This window comes from Globicephala melas, chromosome 15, assembly GCF_963455315.2.
Source record: "Globicephala melas chromosome 15, mGloMel1.2, whole genome shotgun sequence".
In the NCBI taxonomy this organism is placed as follows: Eukaryota; Metazoa; Chordata; class Mammalia; order Artiodactyla; family Delphinidae; genus Globicephala; species Globicephala melas.
This window is the reverse complement of record NC_083328.1, coordinates 43,060,114-43,076,129: the sequence shown is the minus strand read 5'-3', so window position 1 is coordinate 43,076,129 and position 16,016 is coordinate 43,060,114. Positions and strand designations below refer to the sequence as shown.

The following is a 16,016-nucleotide window of genomic DNA, read 5'->3' as shown; positions in this document are numbered from 1 at the left end:
CTGCAGATCCCTGAAGGTTAGGTGTTGCCCATATAGGGAAGGGAAATGTCCTCTCCCCTCTTTGGGTCTCTGGATGAGCCTAAGACTTAAACTGACAGAAGGCAGATGAACAGGAGACAAGTATACAAACTTCACTGGCTTTGACATGTACGTGGGAGACTTCACAAGAGAATGAAGACCCAGAGAAGTGACCAGAACAGGGAGCTTTCATACTTTGTAGACAGGGACACAATAAATCTGTGGAGTTGCCGAGACAAAGGGGTTGGGCTCGGGGTGCCCGGTGGTGAAGGGGTAACAAGCTAGGTTAAGCAGCCTCCTTGGCCCTGCCTTCCCGTCTCTGGTTACCAGGACATCCTCCATCTTCCTGTGCAGAGAGGGGACCTTTCACTTGGGACATTTATCTCCTGCTTCAGGGAGGAGGGGCCAGTGGGAGGTCAGAGTGACCTTCCTGCTTCTGCCACTTTTTCAGACTCCTCCAGCTTAAGATGGTCCATAAGCCAAGGTGCCATATTTGGGGGTAGCATGTCCTGAACCCCATCACCTGCACCCAGAAGCCTGTAAGAGCTCCCTATTTTTAAGACACTCATTAAGGTGGGATCCTGAATGGGGTTCTGCTCCAGAAAAAGAACATTAGTGGGACAATTGATGAAACGTGAATAAAGTCTGTAGATTAATAGCATAATAAGAGAAAATGGGACTCTGGTGATTTCCATGGAATGAGAGGAAAATATAGACCCTGGCTATGTCTGTAGAATAAAACTAAAAGAAGCCTTGTCGTGTCACTCCCGGAGTTCTTGGGCTCGTGGCAGTGTCACTCCAATCCGTGCCTCCCTCTTCACGTGGCTTCCCCTGCCTCCCTTGGTCTCAAATCTGTCTCATCTTTCTCCTATAAGAACATCAGTCTTGGGGCTTCCCTGGTGGCACAGTGGTTAAGAATCCACCTGCCAATGCAGGGGACACAGGTTCGAGCCCTGGTCCGGAAAGATCCCACCTGCCACGGAGCAACCAAGCCTGCGTGCCACAACTACGGAGCCCGCGCTCTAGAGCCCGTGAGCCACAACGACTGAGCCTGCCTGCCACAACTACTGAAGCCCATGCGCCTGGAGCCTGTGCTCTGCAATGAGAGAAGCCACTGCAATGAGAAGCTCATGCACCACAACGAAGAGTAGCCCCCGCTCGCCACAACTAGAGAAAGCCCGCACAGCAATGAAGACCCAATGCAGCCATAAATAAATAAATAAATTATATATATATAAAAAAAAGAACATCAGTCTTATATAATCTCATCTTAACATCCTTCACTTCATTAGATCTGTAAAGACTCTGTATCCAGGTCAGTTCCCGTTCACAGGTACTAGGGGTCAGGACATGGCCATATATTTGGGGGGTAACACACTTCTACCCACTGAAGCGCCCGTGGTATAAGAAGAAAATTGAGAGCACAGGGTCATGTGTATTCGTTTCTGTGCCTACTATAACACAGCGCCACCAACTTGATGCCTTAAAATTATTGGGCTTCCCTGGTGGCGCAGTGGTTGGGGGTCCGCCTGCTGATGCAGGGGATGCGGGTTCGTGCCCCGGTCCGGGAGGATCCCACGTGCCGCAGAGCGGCTGGGCCCGTGAGCCATGGCCGCTGGGCCTGCGCGTCCGGAGCCTGTGCTCCGCAACGGGAGAAGCCGCGGCAGTTAGAGGCCCGGGTACCGCAAAAAAAATAGAAACAACAACAACACCAAAAAAACTATAGAAGTGTATTCTCTTGCAGTTCTGGAGGCCAGAAGTCTGAAGTCATTTTCACTGGACCAGAATCAAGGTGCTGGCGGGGCCCGTCCTCTCCCAGAGACCCCAGGGGAGAATCTGTTCCCTGGCTCCTCCAGCTTCTGGGGGCTGCCAGCGTCCTTGGCTCGTGGCCTCATCACGCCAATCTCTGCCCCTGTGGTCACGTGGCCTCCCTGCTCCTGTCTGCCTCCCTCTTAATGAGGATAGAGGGGAGACACTCAGAGCCTGACTGGAGAATCCAGGATGTCTGCCCACCTCAAGATCTGGAACTTCATCACTTCTGCAAAGTCCTTCTTTACCATTTAAGATTATGTTCACAGGTTCCTGGGGTTAGGATGTGAATATCTTGTGGAGGGACGTTATTTAGCCTATCACACTATGAGTAGGGGAAAATCGGAGGCTGATTATATCCATGGAACAAGGGGAGGACAGGGGCCCTGATCACGTCCCAGGAAAGGGAGAAGGGGAATGAACACATCCGAGGAAACAGGAGGAATGGGAGGAAATAGGACGCCCCATCAGTTCTATACCTAAGGGAAAAGTAGGAGTCCCGGTCATGCCTGTGGAATGAGGAAAAAGCAGGGCTACGGTTCTCCCCAGGAGTAAGGCTGAAGCAGGGCATGATCACGGACTAAGGGGGAAATGGCATCCTGGTCCCGTCCGTGGAAAGGGAAGAATAGCAGCTGGATGACATCCATGGGGCAAAGATGAATCCGGCAGCAGTGCTGCGTCCATGAATCAGAGGGAAAATACAGAGGACGGATTGTTTCCATAGTTGAGGGGGAGACTGGGGCCTTGGTCATGTCCACGGTAGAAGGGGAAACAGGGGCTTGGTTAAGATCATGGACTAAGGGGAAATAGCTAGAACACGCTGCGGGGGAAGGCAACAACTTAATGTCCATAAAATAAGGGGAAACCGTGGGCCTGTCATGTCCATGAAACACGGTGGGAATAGGGGCCTCTGTCCACAAATTAAGAGAAAAATATTGAGACTGATAAAATCCATAGAAAGGGAGAGTATGAGGCCTGCTTTCTTCGTGGAGTCATGGGACAGTAGAGCCCTTGGTGTCCAGCAGTGAGAAGAAAAGAGAAGACACGGCTATGTCCGGGGAATACGGGGGAACCCACGGCCTGGGCAAGTCCATGAAGTCAGAGGAAGTGGCCCGATCACATCCATCAACAGGGCAAACAGGGAACCTGGGCATACCCATGGGATTAGGAAAAGGAGGGTCTCTGGACGTTTCTACGGGAAAGGGGAAAAACGGTATAAAGGAAAAACTCAGCTTTCCACCTGTGTAGGAAAAACCCATTTCTCCCCGACTATGTCTTTGTTTCCCATGAATATCCTTTATTACTCCCACTAAACACACCTTCTGACACTTCTGGTTCCCAAATAGGTGGGTGTTTTCCCCACAATAAGCAACTCCCTGTGACACTGGCTGGATGTCCTACAATTCAACTCCATTCCGACACCATCTACCTGGAGACGGCATCAGACCCCACAGGGTAAGGGTTCAGGCCTGCAAGATGCCTCCCGCCCCACACTTCTAGGACAACCGCAAGTCCAGGTCGTCACCTGTGCTTCTGACTGACCGGCTGGAGATCGGAGGTCACCATGACCCCCTCGTCGGGTTCGATTAATTTGCTAGTGAGGCTTACAGAGCTCAGGGAACCATTTACGTAGGTTTACCAGTTTATTATAAAAGGATATGTTAAAGGATACAGACACCATCCAGATGCAAGAGACACGTGGGGCAGGTGTGTGCAGAGGGGCACGGAGCTTCCACGCCCCACCCAGGCTCCACTCTCCCAGCACCTCCTTGTGTGCACCAAGCCCGATAGTCTCTGTATCCCATACTTTCAGGATTTCATGGCAGCTTCATCATGCAGGCATGATCGAACTCCTCAGTCCTTCTCCCTTCTCAAAAGAAAGCAGAGGTAGGGCTAAAAATCCCAAGCTTCCAGTCATGGCCTGATCTTTCTGGTGACCAGCTTCCATCCAGAAGCCACCCAGAGTCACATCATTAGAACAGAAGACACCCCCGTCACCCAGGAAGTTACGGGGTTCAAGGAGCCCTGTGCCAGGAACCAGGGGCAGACACCAGTATGTATATTTTCTATTATCCCACAATAGGGAACTTGGTTATGTCCATGAAATAACTAACAGGGCGCTAGAGGCCCTGGCTCCGTATCTGGCCCAATCATGTCCACAGAACAAGGGGAAAATACAGGACGTATTTATTTCCATGGAATAATAGGAAAATATGCTGCCTGGTTACAGCCAAGGGGTAAGAGGAAAATAGGGAGCCTGACTATTTCCATGGAATAAGGGTACACTTGTTGGTTATGTTCATGAAAAGTGAAAAATGGGAACCCTGTTCTTGTCAATAGAAGAAGGGGAAAATATGGCCTAGTTATAGCATGGAACCATAGCAAATATGGGGCCTGTGTATGTCCATGGAACGAGGGGTGGGAAGGAGGGAACGCAAAGGGGCATGAGGAACCTTTGGGGGGTAGATGTGTTCATTTTTATGGATTGTACAGACGATCTCATGGGAGATTCGTATGTCAAAGCTCATCAAAGTGTGAGTTTAAATATGTGAGTTCATTGTATGTCAATTATACCTCAAAAGAGCAGTTTGGATGGATGGATGAGTGGGTGGGTGGAGAGGTGGATGGAGGGACAGATGGATGGATGAACAGATGGATGGACGGATGCATGGACAAATGCATGAATGAGTAAGTGGACAGGTGGATGGAAGGACAGGTGGATGAATGGACAGATGGATGGATAGAAGGATGGACGGACAGTTGGGTGGATGGAGGGATGGATGGATGAATGGATGGATGGATGGATGAGTGAGTGAGTGGACAGGTGGATGGATAGATGGATGAAGGGTGTGCAGGAATAAGCACAGAGCTCCCTGTGGAACAGACACAGACTGGAGTCCCCCTCCTGCCACCACCCCTTTTCCTGACTGGTACCCGGGCCACTGAGTGGAAAAGGGCTGCCCCTGCAGAGCCTTGCGGGGGCAAGGATGAGAAGAGTGAGGTCTGCACCTTGACCCCTTCCACCTGCCTGGACCCAGGCTACCTTCTCGTCTGCTGCCACGCCACCCAGAGGAAGACAACAGTTGGTTCTTAAGAAAGAGGAAGCATCTTTCCCCAGAGTCCAACAAACCTGACCTCCTGACTCACAGGCTGAACCTGGTAGCAGAGCCATGGCTGCACCAGTCACGGGGGCAAGAGGATGGGATTCATCTCAGGTGAGCCCTTGGCTGGTTGTGTGTGGGTCAGGTAGCAGGGATCCAAGGGGGGCCCCTCTGTGAGCTGCACAACTTCCTGGTTTTGCTGTTGCCAACCAGGCTTGGGATTTCTTTATCAGCTGCTCCCAGGGGCAAATAAGCAGGAAATGAAACAGCCTTAGCACTCAGCAGAAAGGCTCTGCTTGTGAGGCTGAGGTCTGGAGACAGGAGTTTCCTGGCTGTGGCTTTTAACCCACTCCCTGGTCCTACCTTGGTCATTGCTGTGTCCCCCACCCCTGCCTCCCTCGTCCCATGAAGTTCCCAGGGCCTGCACAGATCACCCTGGTCAAAACCTCTGCTCGTCATGTTACGCTCTGACTAGACATCTGAAGTGGGGTGGCATTGCTCCCCAAAGTGTGGGGGGACCTGGAGGTCATGTAGCAGGTGGGAACCCATGCCCTAGGGTGCCCGGCATGCTCCAGGACAGGTAGCCAGGTAGAGCATCCCCTGCCCAGCCAGGCTGGGTCCAGACATCCGGGCTGGTCAGTGGTCAGTCTGGTCTCACTGTGTGTCCTGGGCTGCTGTGAAGGGGGCCGCTGCCCAGCAGGGGCCGAGGTGGGGCAGCCTCGCCACTGTGGCTCGGCCATTGCTTTACCTCCTGAGTCTCTTTCCGGGCCTGTAAAATCGGTGTCATAGGAAGCTGACTGTGAAAGTTAAATGATAAAAGGTACAGAAGTGCCTGGGGCAGGGCTTCAGCTGTTTTAATAAGAAGGAGGAGGTGAGGCAGGTGGACTGGCCCTGGGCTTCTGGCCATTCCCTCCCTCCATCCCTCTGCCACTGCCGGCCTGGGCCTGGGACACGGGTCACAGTGTCACGCTCTCTTAGGGACCTGCGTCTGCTCCCAAGCCTCTTCTCTATCTGCGGGAACAACTGAGCCCTTGCAAACAGCAGGCTGGCTTCCTCTGGGCTCTTCTCTCCACTGTCTTTCCGTTTTGTTTTGTTTGTGTTTGTGTTTGATAAGCTCCTCCTTTTCCCCTAAATAGTCCTGATCCGGCCTGGCTGCTGACCTGGATGTAACCCAGGCAAGATGCCAATCTATTTGAGGCTCACCCTGCCACCAGAAACCCTTCAAAGAGAGCCCAGCAAGGAGCAGCCCCGGGATGGAGGGGTGGCTGCCCCGCACGCTCCCGGCGGAGGCTGCAGGGGGACACTGCCAGCCGCCAGCGGCAGCCCTGATCCCTGCGCTGTAGCAGAAGGACGTGGCTGACCCTGGCTAGAGAGCCCTGCTGGTCCCGGGGAGCAGGCCAGCAGCAGAAAGCCAGCCGTGACGGGGCGGAGCTCCAGACGGCTCGGAGCTCACACCGCCTCCAAAGGCCCAGCGGACATCTGCTTTTTCCAGACTAGGACGCCTGAGAAACCGTGGGACTCAGAAGGTCACAGGGGCTGGCATTCTGTCTCCATGGGACTTCTACGTGGGGACCGAGGGTGGCGGGTTTGTCACACGCCGTTGTCCTTTGTCACATTGCTTTTCTGCAGACGGTGTCCATAATCCTGCAATGTTGGTTTACCAGTTCCTAACAGGCTACTCCACTTAAACAGCCATCAGGCCCCGTCCTGAAAGCAAAGAAAGGGCACCCAGGCCCCGCAGGCCTCTGGCTGCTTCCCTGCTGCCTTTCTGGTTTTCTATGAACAAACCACTGTCCTCCTCAGGCAATGAGCAGCAAAAGCTGAAGAGGACCCAGACTTTGCTGCAACCTTCAGTTCTTCAAGTCCTTTGCCCATGTTTTCTATTCGGTTGTTGGTCTTCCATTGATTTGTAGAATTTCTTTACCCTTAATAATAATTATCTGAGGGCAAATGTGCTGCAGATATCTTTTTCTGGGTTGTGGTTTTGTCTTTTCGTTGGAGTCAAAGTTGGTGAAAATAAATCTTTAATCTTACGGGAGTGAATGTATCGATTTTTTCTCTTACGGTTTGCAGTTTTGATGTCTATCTAGGAAATCAAGGTCATAAAGCTTCTTTCCTGTATTTTCCCTTAAAACTTCTTAAAGTTTTAAAGTTTAGCATTTCACATTTATGTCCATAACCATCAAGATTTTTTTTGCATGGTGTGTTTGCTAATGTTTGTTTAAAATTTTTGTGTTCATGTTCCTAAGTGAGACTGGCCTAAAATTGTCCTTTCTCACACTGACCTTTTCCGGTCTGGGTGTCAAGGTTTCACCGTCTTCAGACAGTGAGCTGGGGAGTGTGTCTGTCAGGGTCCCAGTAGTAAATAGGATACACTAGCAATAGGAGGGCTTATTTATGGGGTTATCTACAATGCTGCAGGGGCAAGGGAGCCCAGGGCATACGGGATGAGGGGAGCCTCAGCTGGCCACCTGGTCAGGGGATGTCCCTTACCTTCTGCCCTCTACCACAGGCTGGGCACCTTTTTGGCCAGACACAACAGGAAGTCAGAGGTCAGGGCCCCATTGATGGAGTCCGTACAGGTCAGCACCACAGGACAGACATCTCATAGATGGGTGGTGAGTGGAGCTGGGGGCAGTGTGATCTGACACAGGGAGATTTCTCTGTCTTAATTCTCAGGAAGAGTTGCTAGATTTTTACTTTATCCATTTCTTTTAAGGAGTGGGAAAGAGAGATTCCCTGATCTGACTTCATTTCATTGTCTTTACCAGATACCCTCCTAATGTAGTCGATTCTCATCATTCGAGGTAGTTCCGTTCTGTAAAGTCAGCACAAATCCCTAAATTAACAAAGACCGAACCATCGCCATCCCAGGGTAACATAGGTTTGCTTCCCGTGAGTGTCTGGTCACCCATCAGTATGTCACCATCTTGTATATGAAATATATCATTTTATTTGACATCTCGTGGACTCATTAACAGGGACTCACAGCCAACAGCCCTGTAACTCGTGCCTCAACAAAGCTTATCCAACAGATGTGTTTCCTCTGGAGGGCATGGCCCGCCTTCTCCCCGAGGACGCTAGATAGCACTTCAGCCCCATGCTCGGGGCCGGTTTAAATAGCAAAATCGCCAACAGAAAGTACACAATGTGAAAAACGTGGCACTAAATAGACTACGAGAAGGACAGTCATTTACAACATGAGACCAGCGTGTGGACTCACCCTCGCGTGCATCGAGCACGCCAATAGCTCCTGCTCTGCACACGTCTGCAAATGACCGCAAAAGTGCCCTGGGTGTTGATTTTGGTTACAAATAAATGTTAGGGAATAGGCACAGTTGCAGGCACAGAATCCGTGGACAACGAACATCACCAGTGTTTCCCGATGTCACCAGTACAGAGGGGCGGAGTGTGAAGAGCGGTCAGCACTACACCCTAGAGAAGCTGAGTCCATGTGACCGCTGCTGGGAAAAGCCTTCTTGCATTTTGGGACGGCCCTGAGCATTTTGGTAATAGCCAAATGTGACAAAACCCAAATATGCCACAATGGGGAACGGATATGTTAAATTCAGTGCAGTGAACTATCACCCATGAGCAATCAATTACAAAGACTTGTAGGAACGTAGAAAATGCTTCTTTCCTAAACAAAATACAAATATACACCCTAATAATTCCTGCATATTTGTAGGTTTAAAAGATAAAGATTTTAAATATTTATTTTATTGTATTTTAACTCTTATATTATAGTTGAGTAATAATGTCATGATAGTTTCAGGGGTACAGCAAAGTAACTTAGTTATATATTTTCCCATTTAGGTTGTTACATAATATCGAACAGAGGTCCCTGTGCTATACGGTAGGTCCTTGTTGGTCATCCATTTTAAATACAGCAGTGTAAAAGATAAAGATTTGATAGGAAAACATATTTGTGGAAAAGGAAGTCTCAGGTAGGTAGAAATATGGGTGAAAATTTTTTTCCTAAAATTTCCTTTATTGTAGCATTAAATGATAATGTGAAAGGAGGGACTTCCCTGGTGGTCCAGTGGTTAAGACTGCACTCCCAACGCAGGGGTCACGGGTTCAATCCCTGGTCAGGGAACTAAGACTCAGTGCAGCCAAATAAATAAATAAATAAATATTAAAATAAACAAATTCCATTTAAAAAATAATGTGAAAGGATATCAGAACAGTCCAGGAAATAAACTAGTTTTTCCCTGTAGCTCAGAACCATAACTTTGAAAAGAAGCCGAGAGAAAAGAGAGGTATTTGAACATATCATATGAATAAAAATTGTGTCATCTTTGTTTTTATGCCTATTTGCCATATTTAAATGTGTCAAGTTAATTTCAAAACACGTTTTAGAGTTTCATATAGATTAGTTAGAAGAATAACATTAACAACAATACTGTTTTTTCATGAGTATTTATTTTACCTTAAGATTTTCTATGTTTCCTATAACAGATACTGTGTATTAAATTAATTTTACCTTTTCTAATGCTTTGTTCTAAATTTTATAAAATAATTTCTTAAGGAAATGTTAAATAATATTAACAAAGCTGCCTTTGGGAATATTTCTAGAAATTTTGACACGGTGTGAAATGTCTCAAACATACACATACCCAAATGTTGTTTCGAAAAGTAAAAACAATTGTAATAAAAAACACAGATCCAATGATTCCTCTGAAGCTCCCCATTCAATTGCTCTTGCGTTTTGCAAGTCCTTGAGGAAAATGAAAAGAACCACTGGAAATAAAGTAATTAAATTCTATCCTTAATGCTGCAAAAAGTACAGAAGCCCAACCTCATCAACAAGAATGGAGACTATTCCTTGTCCTGAATTCGTTACTTTGATGCTTTTGGATGAAGGGCCTTCTGGAATGGCTTCCCTTTTCCCTCTTTCTAAAGGGGAGCAGTGGATGGGGCCTGGCTTTGACTGGCTGCCTCTGAGCCACTCATGCTGCAGATGGAAGCGAGGCCGAGATGTCCTTGGAGGAGGCAGCTGAAGACGGGGCAGAGCCTCTCAGGGCTCCAGGGCCCTTGGAGGAAAGGGTGGCTCCCAGCTTGGGGGCTTCTGGTTCCCAGCTTTGTCAGCACAACCAGAGTGGACCAGGGTGGGGACTGGCTCCCTGGAACCTAACTGTGGAGGTTTTAACATGTCTGCAAAGCCTTTGAGACCCTCCCCTTGAACACAGGTGAGTGATTTCCTTCCGGGAAACGTAAGTGATGCCTGGAAACTTTGGAGACTAGGTTAAAGGTGACGGGGCTGCTGCCTGGGTGCTGGCTCCCAGCACCTTTGGTTCTTTGGCCGCCACGTGAGTCCAGAGAGAGCCTGCGAGGGGCCACATGAGTCTTCCCACCCCCGGCACCAGGAGAGTGGGAAGAGTCAACCCCAGCTCCAGCTACACCCTCACTGAGAGACCCTGAGTGAGACGCCAGGCATCCCAGGCAGCGCCTCGACCATGGGGGATGCCAGTGACAAGTGGCTGTTGTGGTTTTATACCACGTTGGAAGTGGGAACCAGAGCCCTGCGTCTGCAGTGACCCACAGTGAGAAGCTCGGCTGATGAACTTGCAATGAGCATGGGGGCCGGAACGCACCTACTGGTCCTCAGCGCACACTCTCCCTGTCCAGGCTGGTGTCCTCCCAGAAGCAGACCTCGAGACAAGGATTCTAGTGAGAGCAGTTTGTGGGGAGGTGACACCACTAGGCAGCGCCAGTAGGGGTGTGGGGACAGGGTGGGGAAGGAAGCCAATGCAGGGCACCGAACAAGCTACCTTCTCCTTTTGGCAACGGGGGCTCATTCCCACTAAGCACCTCGGGGGAGAGTGTAGAACATTCCTCAGCTGTCCGACCAGAGGGTATTTATCCTCCAACTTCTAACAGTCATTGATTGAGGGCTGCTCCCAGGAGGCAAAGGGGCGTGAATTCCCCTGTTCATGAGGTTAATTACCTCCCCCTTGCCTCCCGCAGCATCCAATCAGAGCAGGCTGGAAGGCCAGAGAGAACCATCGGGAGAATTGCAGGTGTTGGCGTCGGGAGCAGCAGGGACAGGAAGATTAAGTGCTAGTCACCGTCAGAAGCTTCCTACTGACTTTGGAACCAGAGGGTGACACTAGGTGAGCTGTACCTGGCAGCTGCCGCCTGGCCACTGAGCAGTCAGAGGCACCCTGAGGCAGGCCGCAAGGGCGCCCGCTGCCCCCGCAGGTGCCGACTCCACACGGGACCCCCATGCTGCAGCCCCTCTGCGAGCACATGCAGACACCACACCTAGATTCCCACGTGGGTCGCGTCCTGACCCGCCTTTCCTAGAGCTGCAGCTGTCACAGGGCCTGTGTCTGCCTTTGCAGACCACCTCTCAGGTGGGTGGGTGGACACGACATTCCATCTACTCCTGTGTGTCCGTCACCTGACCTGCTCACAGACATAGGCCTGCAGCTTCTGCCTGGTTCCGTCTCGTTCGGGGTGAAGCTCCTCTTTCCCAGCTCCATCTTCTCAGAAGCTCTGAAGCCGTCTTCCTCTTTTCTTCAAAGTGTCCGGAGCTGCTAAAACGCAAGGTATGCACAGGCCAGTGCTGTCCACTAGAACTCTGTACAGTGATAAAACGGCAGCCACTAGCTACATGTGGCTACTCAGCGGTTGAAATGCGGCGTGACTGAGGGGTGAAATTCACATTTCCATTTCATATTATCTGATCTAAATTTAAGTGGCCACCATCCTGGCTGGCACAGGTGTGGGCCACGGCTCCTTCGGATCTACTCCAGGGCCTCGCCCCCTCCCTGGTCCACTACAGCTCCTCCCTCCTGCTTTGAGGATCCCTCCTCCATCCCTCTGGTCAGTGCTTATTCTGAGAGGTCTGTCCCTCTGCCCTGCCACCTCCCCTCACCCAGCCACCAGGAGAAGAAAACATGCACTTGACACAACAATGAAGGTTTGACGTTTTTTCCCACAGGGGTGTGGTCTGGCGGGGAAGGCTGGGAGTGCCCGTGAGAGAGAAGAGACTGAGCGAAATACCCAGAAACATCAAAACTGTCCAGATGTCCCCCTGCCACCCATCACTGCAAGTTCTGGTTTAGAGAAGGCAGTCCATCCTGCCTCCTTCTCCGCTGACTACAGATTTGAGAATCTAGAATTGCATGCTTCAGAATAGTGGTGTTCTTCCTTAAACGCACACTTCCTAGACTCCAGCTCCATGAAATGCCAAAACAAAGAGCGAGGAGCTCAGGGATCAGTATTTCTTGAACATCCTTTGGGAACTGCTTTAATCAACACACTCACGCTGCACTTGGAGTTTTCGAGTTGGACCCTCCACCAAATCCCCACAGACTGCTCTGCTCCTCGCCTGCTCGTGTCCACTTTTTGCAGTTTTTCTCTTTACTCCTGCATTTACTTCCTCTAGTTTCCTGCTTCCTTCTTCACCAATACTGCTCCAGATTAGCTTTTTGAAATTAGAATAACGCATGTAGTAAAAGTTAATAAACTCTGCCTGAGGATCTGAGGCTTCCTTCCGTCTCTAGAGTGGCTGCACTGTAGGGACTCTGTGACATACGCTTTAGTGACCTTTCTTTTTAGGAGTTTCGCCCTTCTTACCTTGCTCTCTCAGTTCAGGCTTCATTTGCTTAGATGCATTTTGTGTGCCAGTGCCCACAGTGTATTTATTAATAGTTTGAAACTGTCACAAGTTCTCATTTCGCAGCGATTTTCATATTTGCTTCACCACCTCTGCTTTAGCATTACCAAATGTAAATGGCCTAGACTTTGCATTAAAAAATAACTCCCCCTGTCCTTCCAGGACAGGCCTGGAAATCGTTGGCACAGGGTAGCGTCTATCTACGGTTACTTCTCCTAGGAGATTATAAGTTCCTGGCAGGCAGAACTGTGTCCCAGGAGACCCACTCCACACTGTGGCCAGCATTATGTAAAGAATAAGAGAGCTCAATGGCTCACATCCATTGAAAAGAATTCAGTCAGTAAAAACAGAGGACTATGCACATATCCCATATATGCAAGTCTTCTTTAACCAAGGAGGAGGACCGACAGAAAGTTACAATATGCAGAGACTGAAAAACAACTCTGAATTTTTTAAAAAATAAATTTATTTATTTATTTTTGGCTGCGTTGGGTCTTCTTTGCGCCGCGCGGGCTTTCTCTAGTTGCGGCTAGTGGGGGCTACTCTTCCTTGTGGTGCACGGGCTTCTCATTGCGGTGGCTTCTCTTGTTGCGGAGCATGGGCTCTAGGCGCGGGGGCTCCAGTAGTTGTGGCTCGCGGGCTCGAGAGCACAGGCTCAGCACTTGTGGTCCACAGGTTTAGATGCTCCACAGCATGTGGGATCTTCCCAGACCAGGGCTTGAACCCGTGTCCCCCGCATTGGTTGGCAGATTCTTAACCACTGCGCCACCAGGGAAGCCCCAACTCTGAATTTATATTGGGGCAACGGTTTCCCTCTTAAATGCCTTGCTCTGAAGATAAACGTGGTTCCTCCTCCTGCTGGAGCTGGAGGGTGGGTGGGCGGGGCATCGCAAGGTTATTGCAGCTGCGTCCCTGGCCGCCTTACACGCTCGCGGAATTCGCGTGCAGTGAAGCTTTCCAGCCTGCCACCCGCCGTGTCCTCATCCACCCCGTTGTCCCCGCGTCCCCGTCCATCCCCCGGCCACGGTCGTGCTGGGCAGACTCCTGATCCAACGTGATGCTTGAGTTTGAGGCGGTCTTCTCTGGAAGACACGGGCTCCTTTCCGTTCCCCACATCCTTAAAAGATTAACGTTCCCCTTCGCAGAGGGCCCTACAGAGGGTCAGGACCCCCGCCTCGAGGCCCCCGACGCCCGCGGACTCTGCGGCCTTCTGGGTATGGTAGTGGACGCCTCGCTCGCTCCCGCCGCACAGTGCGGCCTGGACTACAACTCCCGACAGGTTGCACGCTGCGCCTCCGCGCCCCGCAGCTGCTAGAGGACGGTCCGGGCGCGGCCTGGACTGCAACTCCCGACAGGCTGCGCGGCCCGCTGCTGCGAGAGGCGCGGGAGGCGCGGGAGGCGCGGGAGGCGCGTCCGACTCGTAGAGGAGGTTGTGGCGGCGGTCTCGGCTGGCGATATGGACAACGCGGGGAAGGAGCGAGAGGCGGTGCAACTGATGGCGGAGGCCGAGAAGCGAGTCAAGGCCTCCCACTCCTTCCTCCGAGGGCTCTTTGGGTGAGCGCCGGACCGCGCGTGCCCTGATCGGGGGTCTCCGTCCCTGGCCGGCGGCCCCCCCCCACTTTCCTTGGGGGCCCCCAGAACGCCCCAGGGGCCCTCAACCCTCACACGCCCTCCAGAGATTCCCCTAGGGCCCCTTGGCGCCCCCTGAAATCCCCAGAACGCCCCTGGCCCCCCCACGCTCCAGGGACCTCCTAGGACCCCCGGAGTCCCCCACCTGCCCTCCAGGGATACCCTGGAACCCATGTAGCCCTCCCAACGCACCCCCTGGAACCCCACGGCGCTCCAGGGGCCCCCATGCGCCCTCCAGGGATTCCCTATGACCCCCGGAGGCCCCCCCCCCCCAGCGCGGGTGCGGTGTCCCACGGGCCGCGCGGGTGTGCGTGACCCTCGCCGCGGCGGCCACACCGGTTTGTTATTTCGCCACGAGTGAACCCACGCAGCTCGGGAGACCCGTGTGGGCGTGAGGCGCCGGGTCCCGGACCCCCAGCCCCAGCGCCTGGCCCGCGGTCTTTTGGGGGCGTCAGGCTGGCGGTGGGGCCGCGGCAGCCGCATTCCACCACCCGGTGCCCGTGCGCCTTGCGCCAAGTACGGGTTTAATAAATATCCGTGGGAGGAATGAGTATGTTTTCTCAAACTGGTGTCTTTCCTTCACTGGAGATTGATGTGATATCCAGGGCCTCCTGTTGGATTAGGGATAACGCAACTCCTCTAAGTCTGCGTCATTTGGGAATCCCGTTCATTTCCTATAATTCTTCTGTGCTCTCCTAGGGAAGGTCTTAAATTCGGATTTCCCAAGAAGCAGAGCCTGCATTGACAGTCCTTGGAAGAATTCTGGGCGGTTGAATATGTGAATGATTCAGCTGTTTAGGATGAGAGAGGCAGAAAGTTCGTGGTGGTTTACTCTTTTTCCTTTTGGAAGTGAAAGGTCCTCGGCCAACACCCAGAGCATGTTTTTATTCTGAGAAGGACCGGGGGTCCGTATTTAACTGTTGCATTAGTAGACGCAGTTTTATTTCTGTACAAAATCGGTTTGGAATCTGCTAGTCTTGCCACCTTCGTTCTTTTGGTAATACTTTACCGTTGTTGATAATCTCCAGGAAATGCTCATATGCAGGTTTCATGCAGTGCACGTAGTGCAGGGTGCAAAGATGCAGAAAGGTAAGCGTTCCTGTCCTCAAAAATCTCTCGGGGCATTTATCCCGGCTGGTTTCTAAATTTCTCATGTGATGTGTGGTCTGCATTGTAGCAGTGAATTATAAATTTGTTCCCCTTTGAAAGTTATGGCAAGACATAAGGAGCACTGCCTAATACTCGATGCTAACACCAAACAATAGCTTCTTTCTCTGGTTGTTCACAAAACAATTACAGTTTATTTATATAAAATTTAATGTCATAGCACCTCACACTGGGAGGTGATCGTAAAGGCCCAGCATTTCAAGTCCAGATGTGCTTCCCTGGAAGGGAATCTGTAATCGGCAGAGGAAAAAAGCCGGAGAGCACTTGATGCTTCTCAGGGGCGTGCTCCTTTCTGTGAAGAGGTGTTGCGTTATTGTTTTCATGAAAGTATGCCAGATCTTGAATCAGTAATCCTTAAGGGATTTTAAAAAGGCCTCTTGTCTTTTTTTCTCCTTGGCCTTTGATCACCTGTTTCATTGGCAGGCTGTGTAGGAAGACTTCATCCTCACCATTCACACTCAGTTTGCTTGAAAGTCATTGCATCCTAGGTCTGACCTGGATCCAGCAGGTCAGTTTATTATCCTCGCTTTGTGACCTCGGGCAAGTTCCTTAGCCCCTCTGTGCCTCAGTTTCCTCGGCTATGAAATGAGGGTAAGAGAAGTATATCTCATAGTGAGTGAGGGTTTTGTGAGTATATGCTTGTAAAACATTTAGTCATTGAAGAT

The 16,016-nt window shown here is 51.1% G+C and overlaps 1 protein-coding gene across 1 annotated transcript in view; it reads left to right on the top strand.

Moving 5' to 3' along the window:
- The first annotated feature begins 13,916 nt into the window (after window positions 1-13,916).
- NAPB (NSF attachment protein beta) overlaps window positions 13,917-16,016 on the top strand; it is a 38,473-nt gene continuing 36,373 nt past the window's right edge. The window contains exon 1 of the mRNA XM_030872495.2: window positions 13,917-14,109. Coding sequence (XP_030728355.1) covers window positions 14,012-14,109 — 98 coding nt within the window. The 5' untranslated portion in view covers window positions 13,917-14,011. The remainder of the gene's footprint in view (window positions 14,110-16,016) is intronic.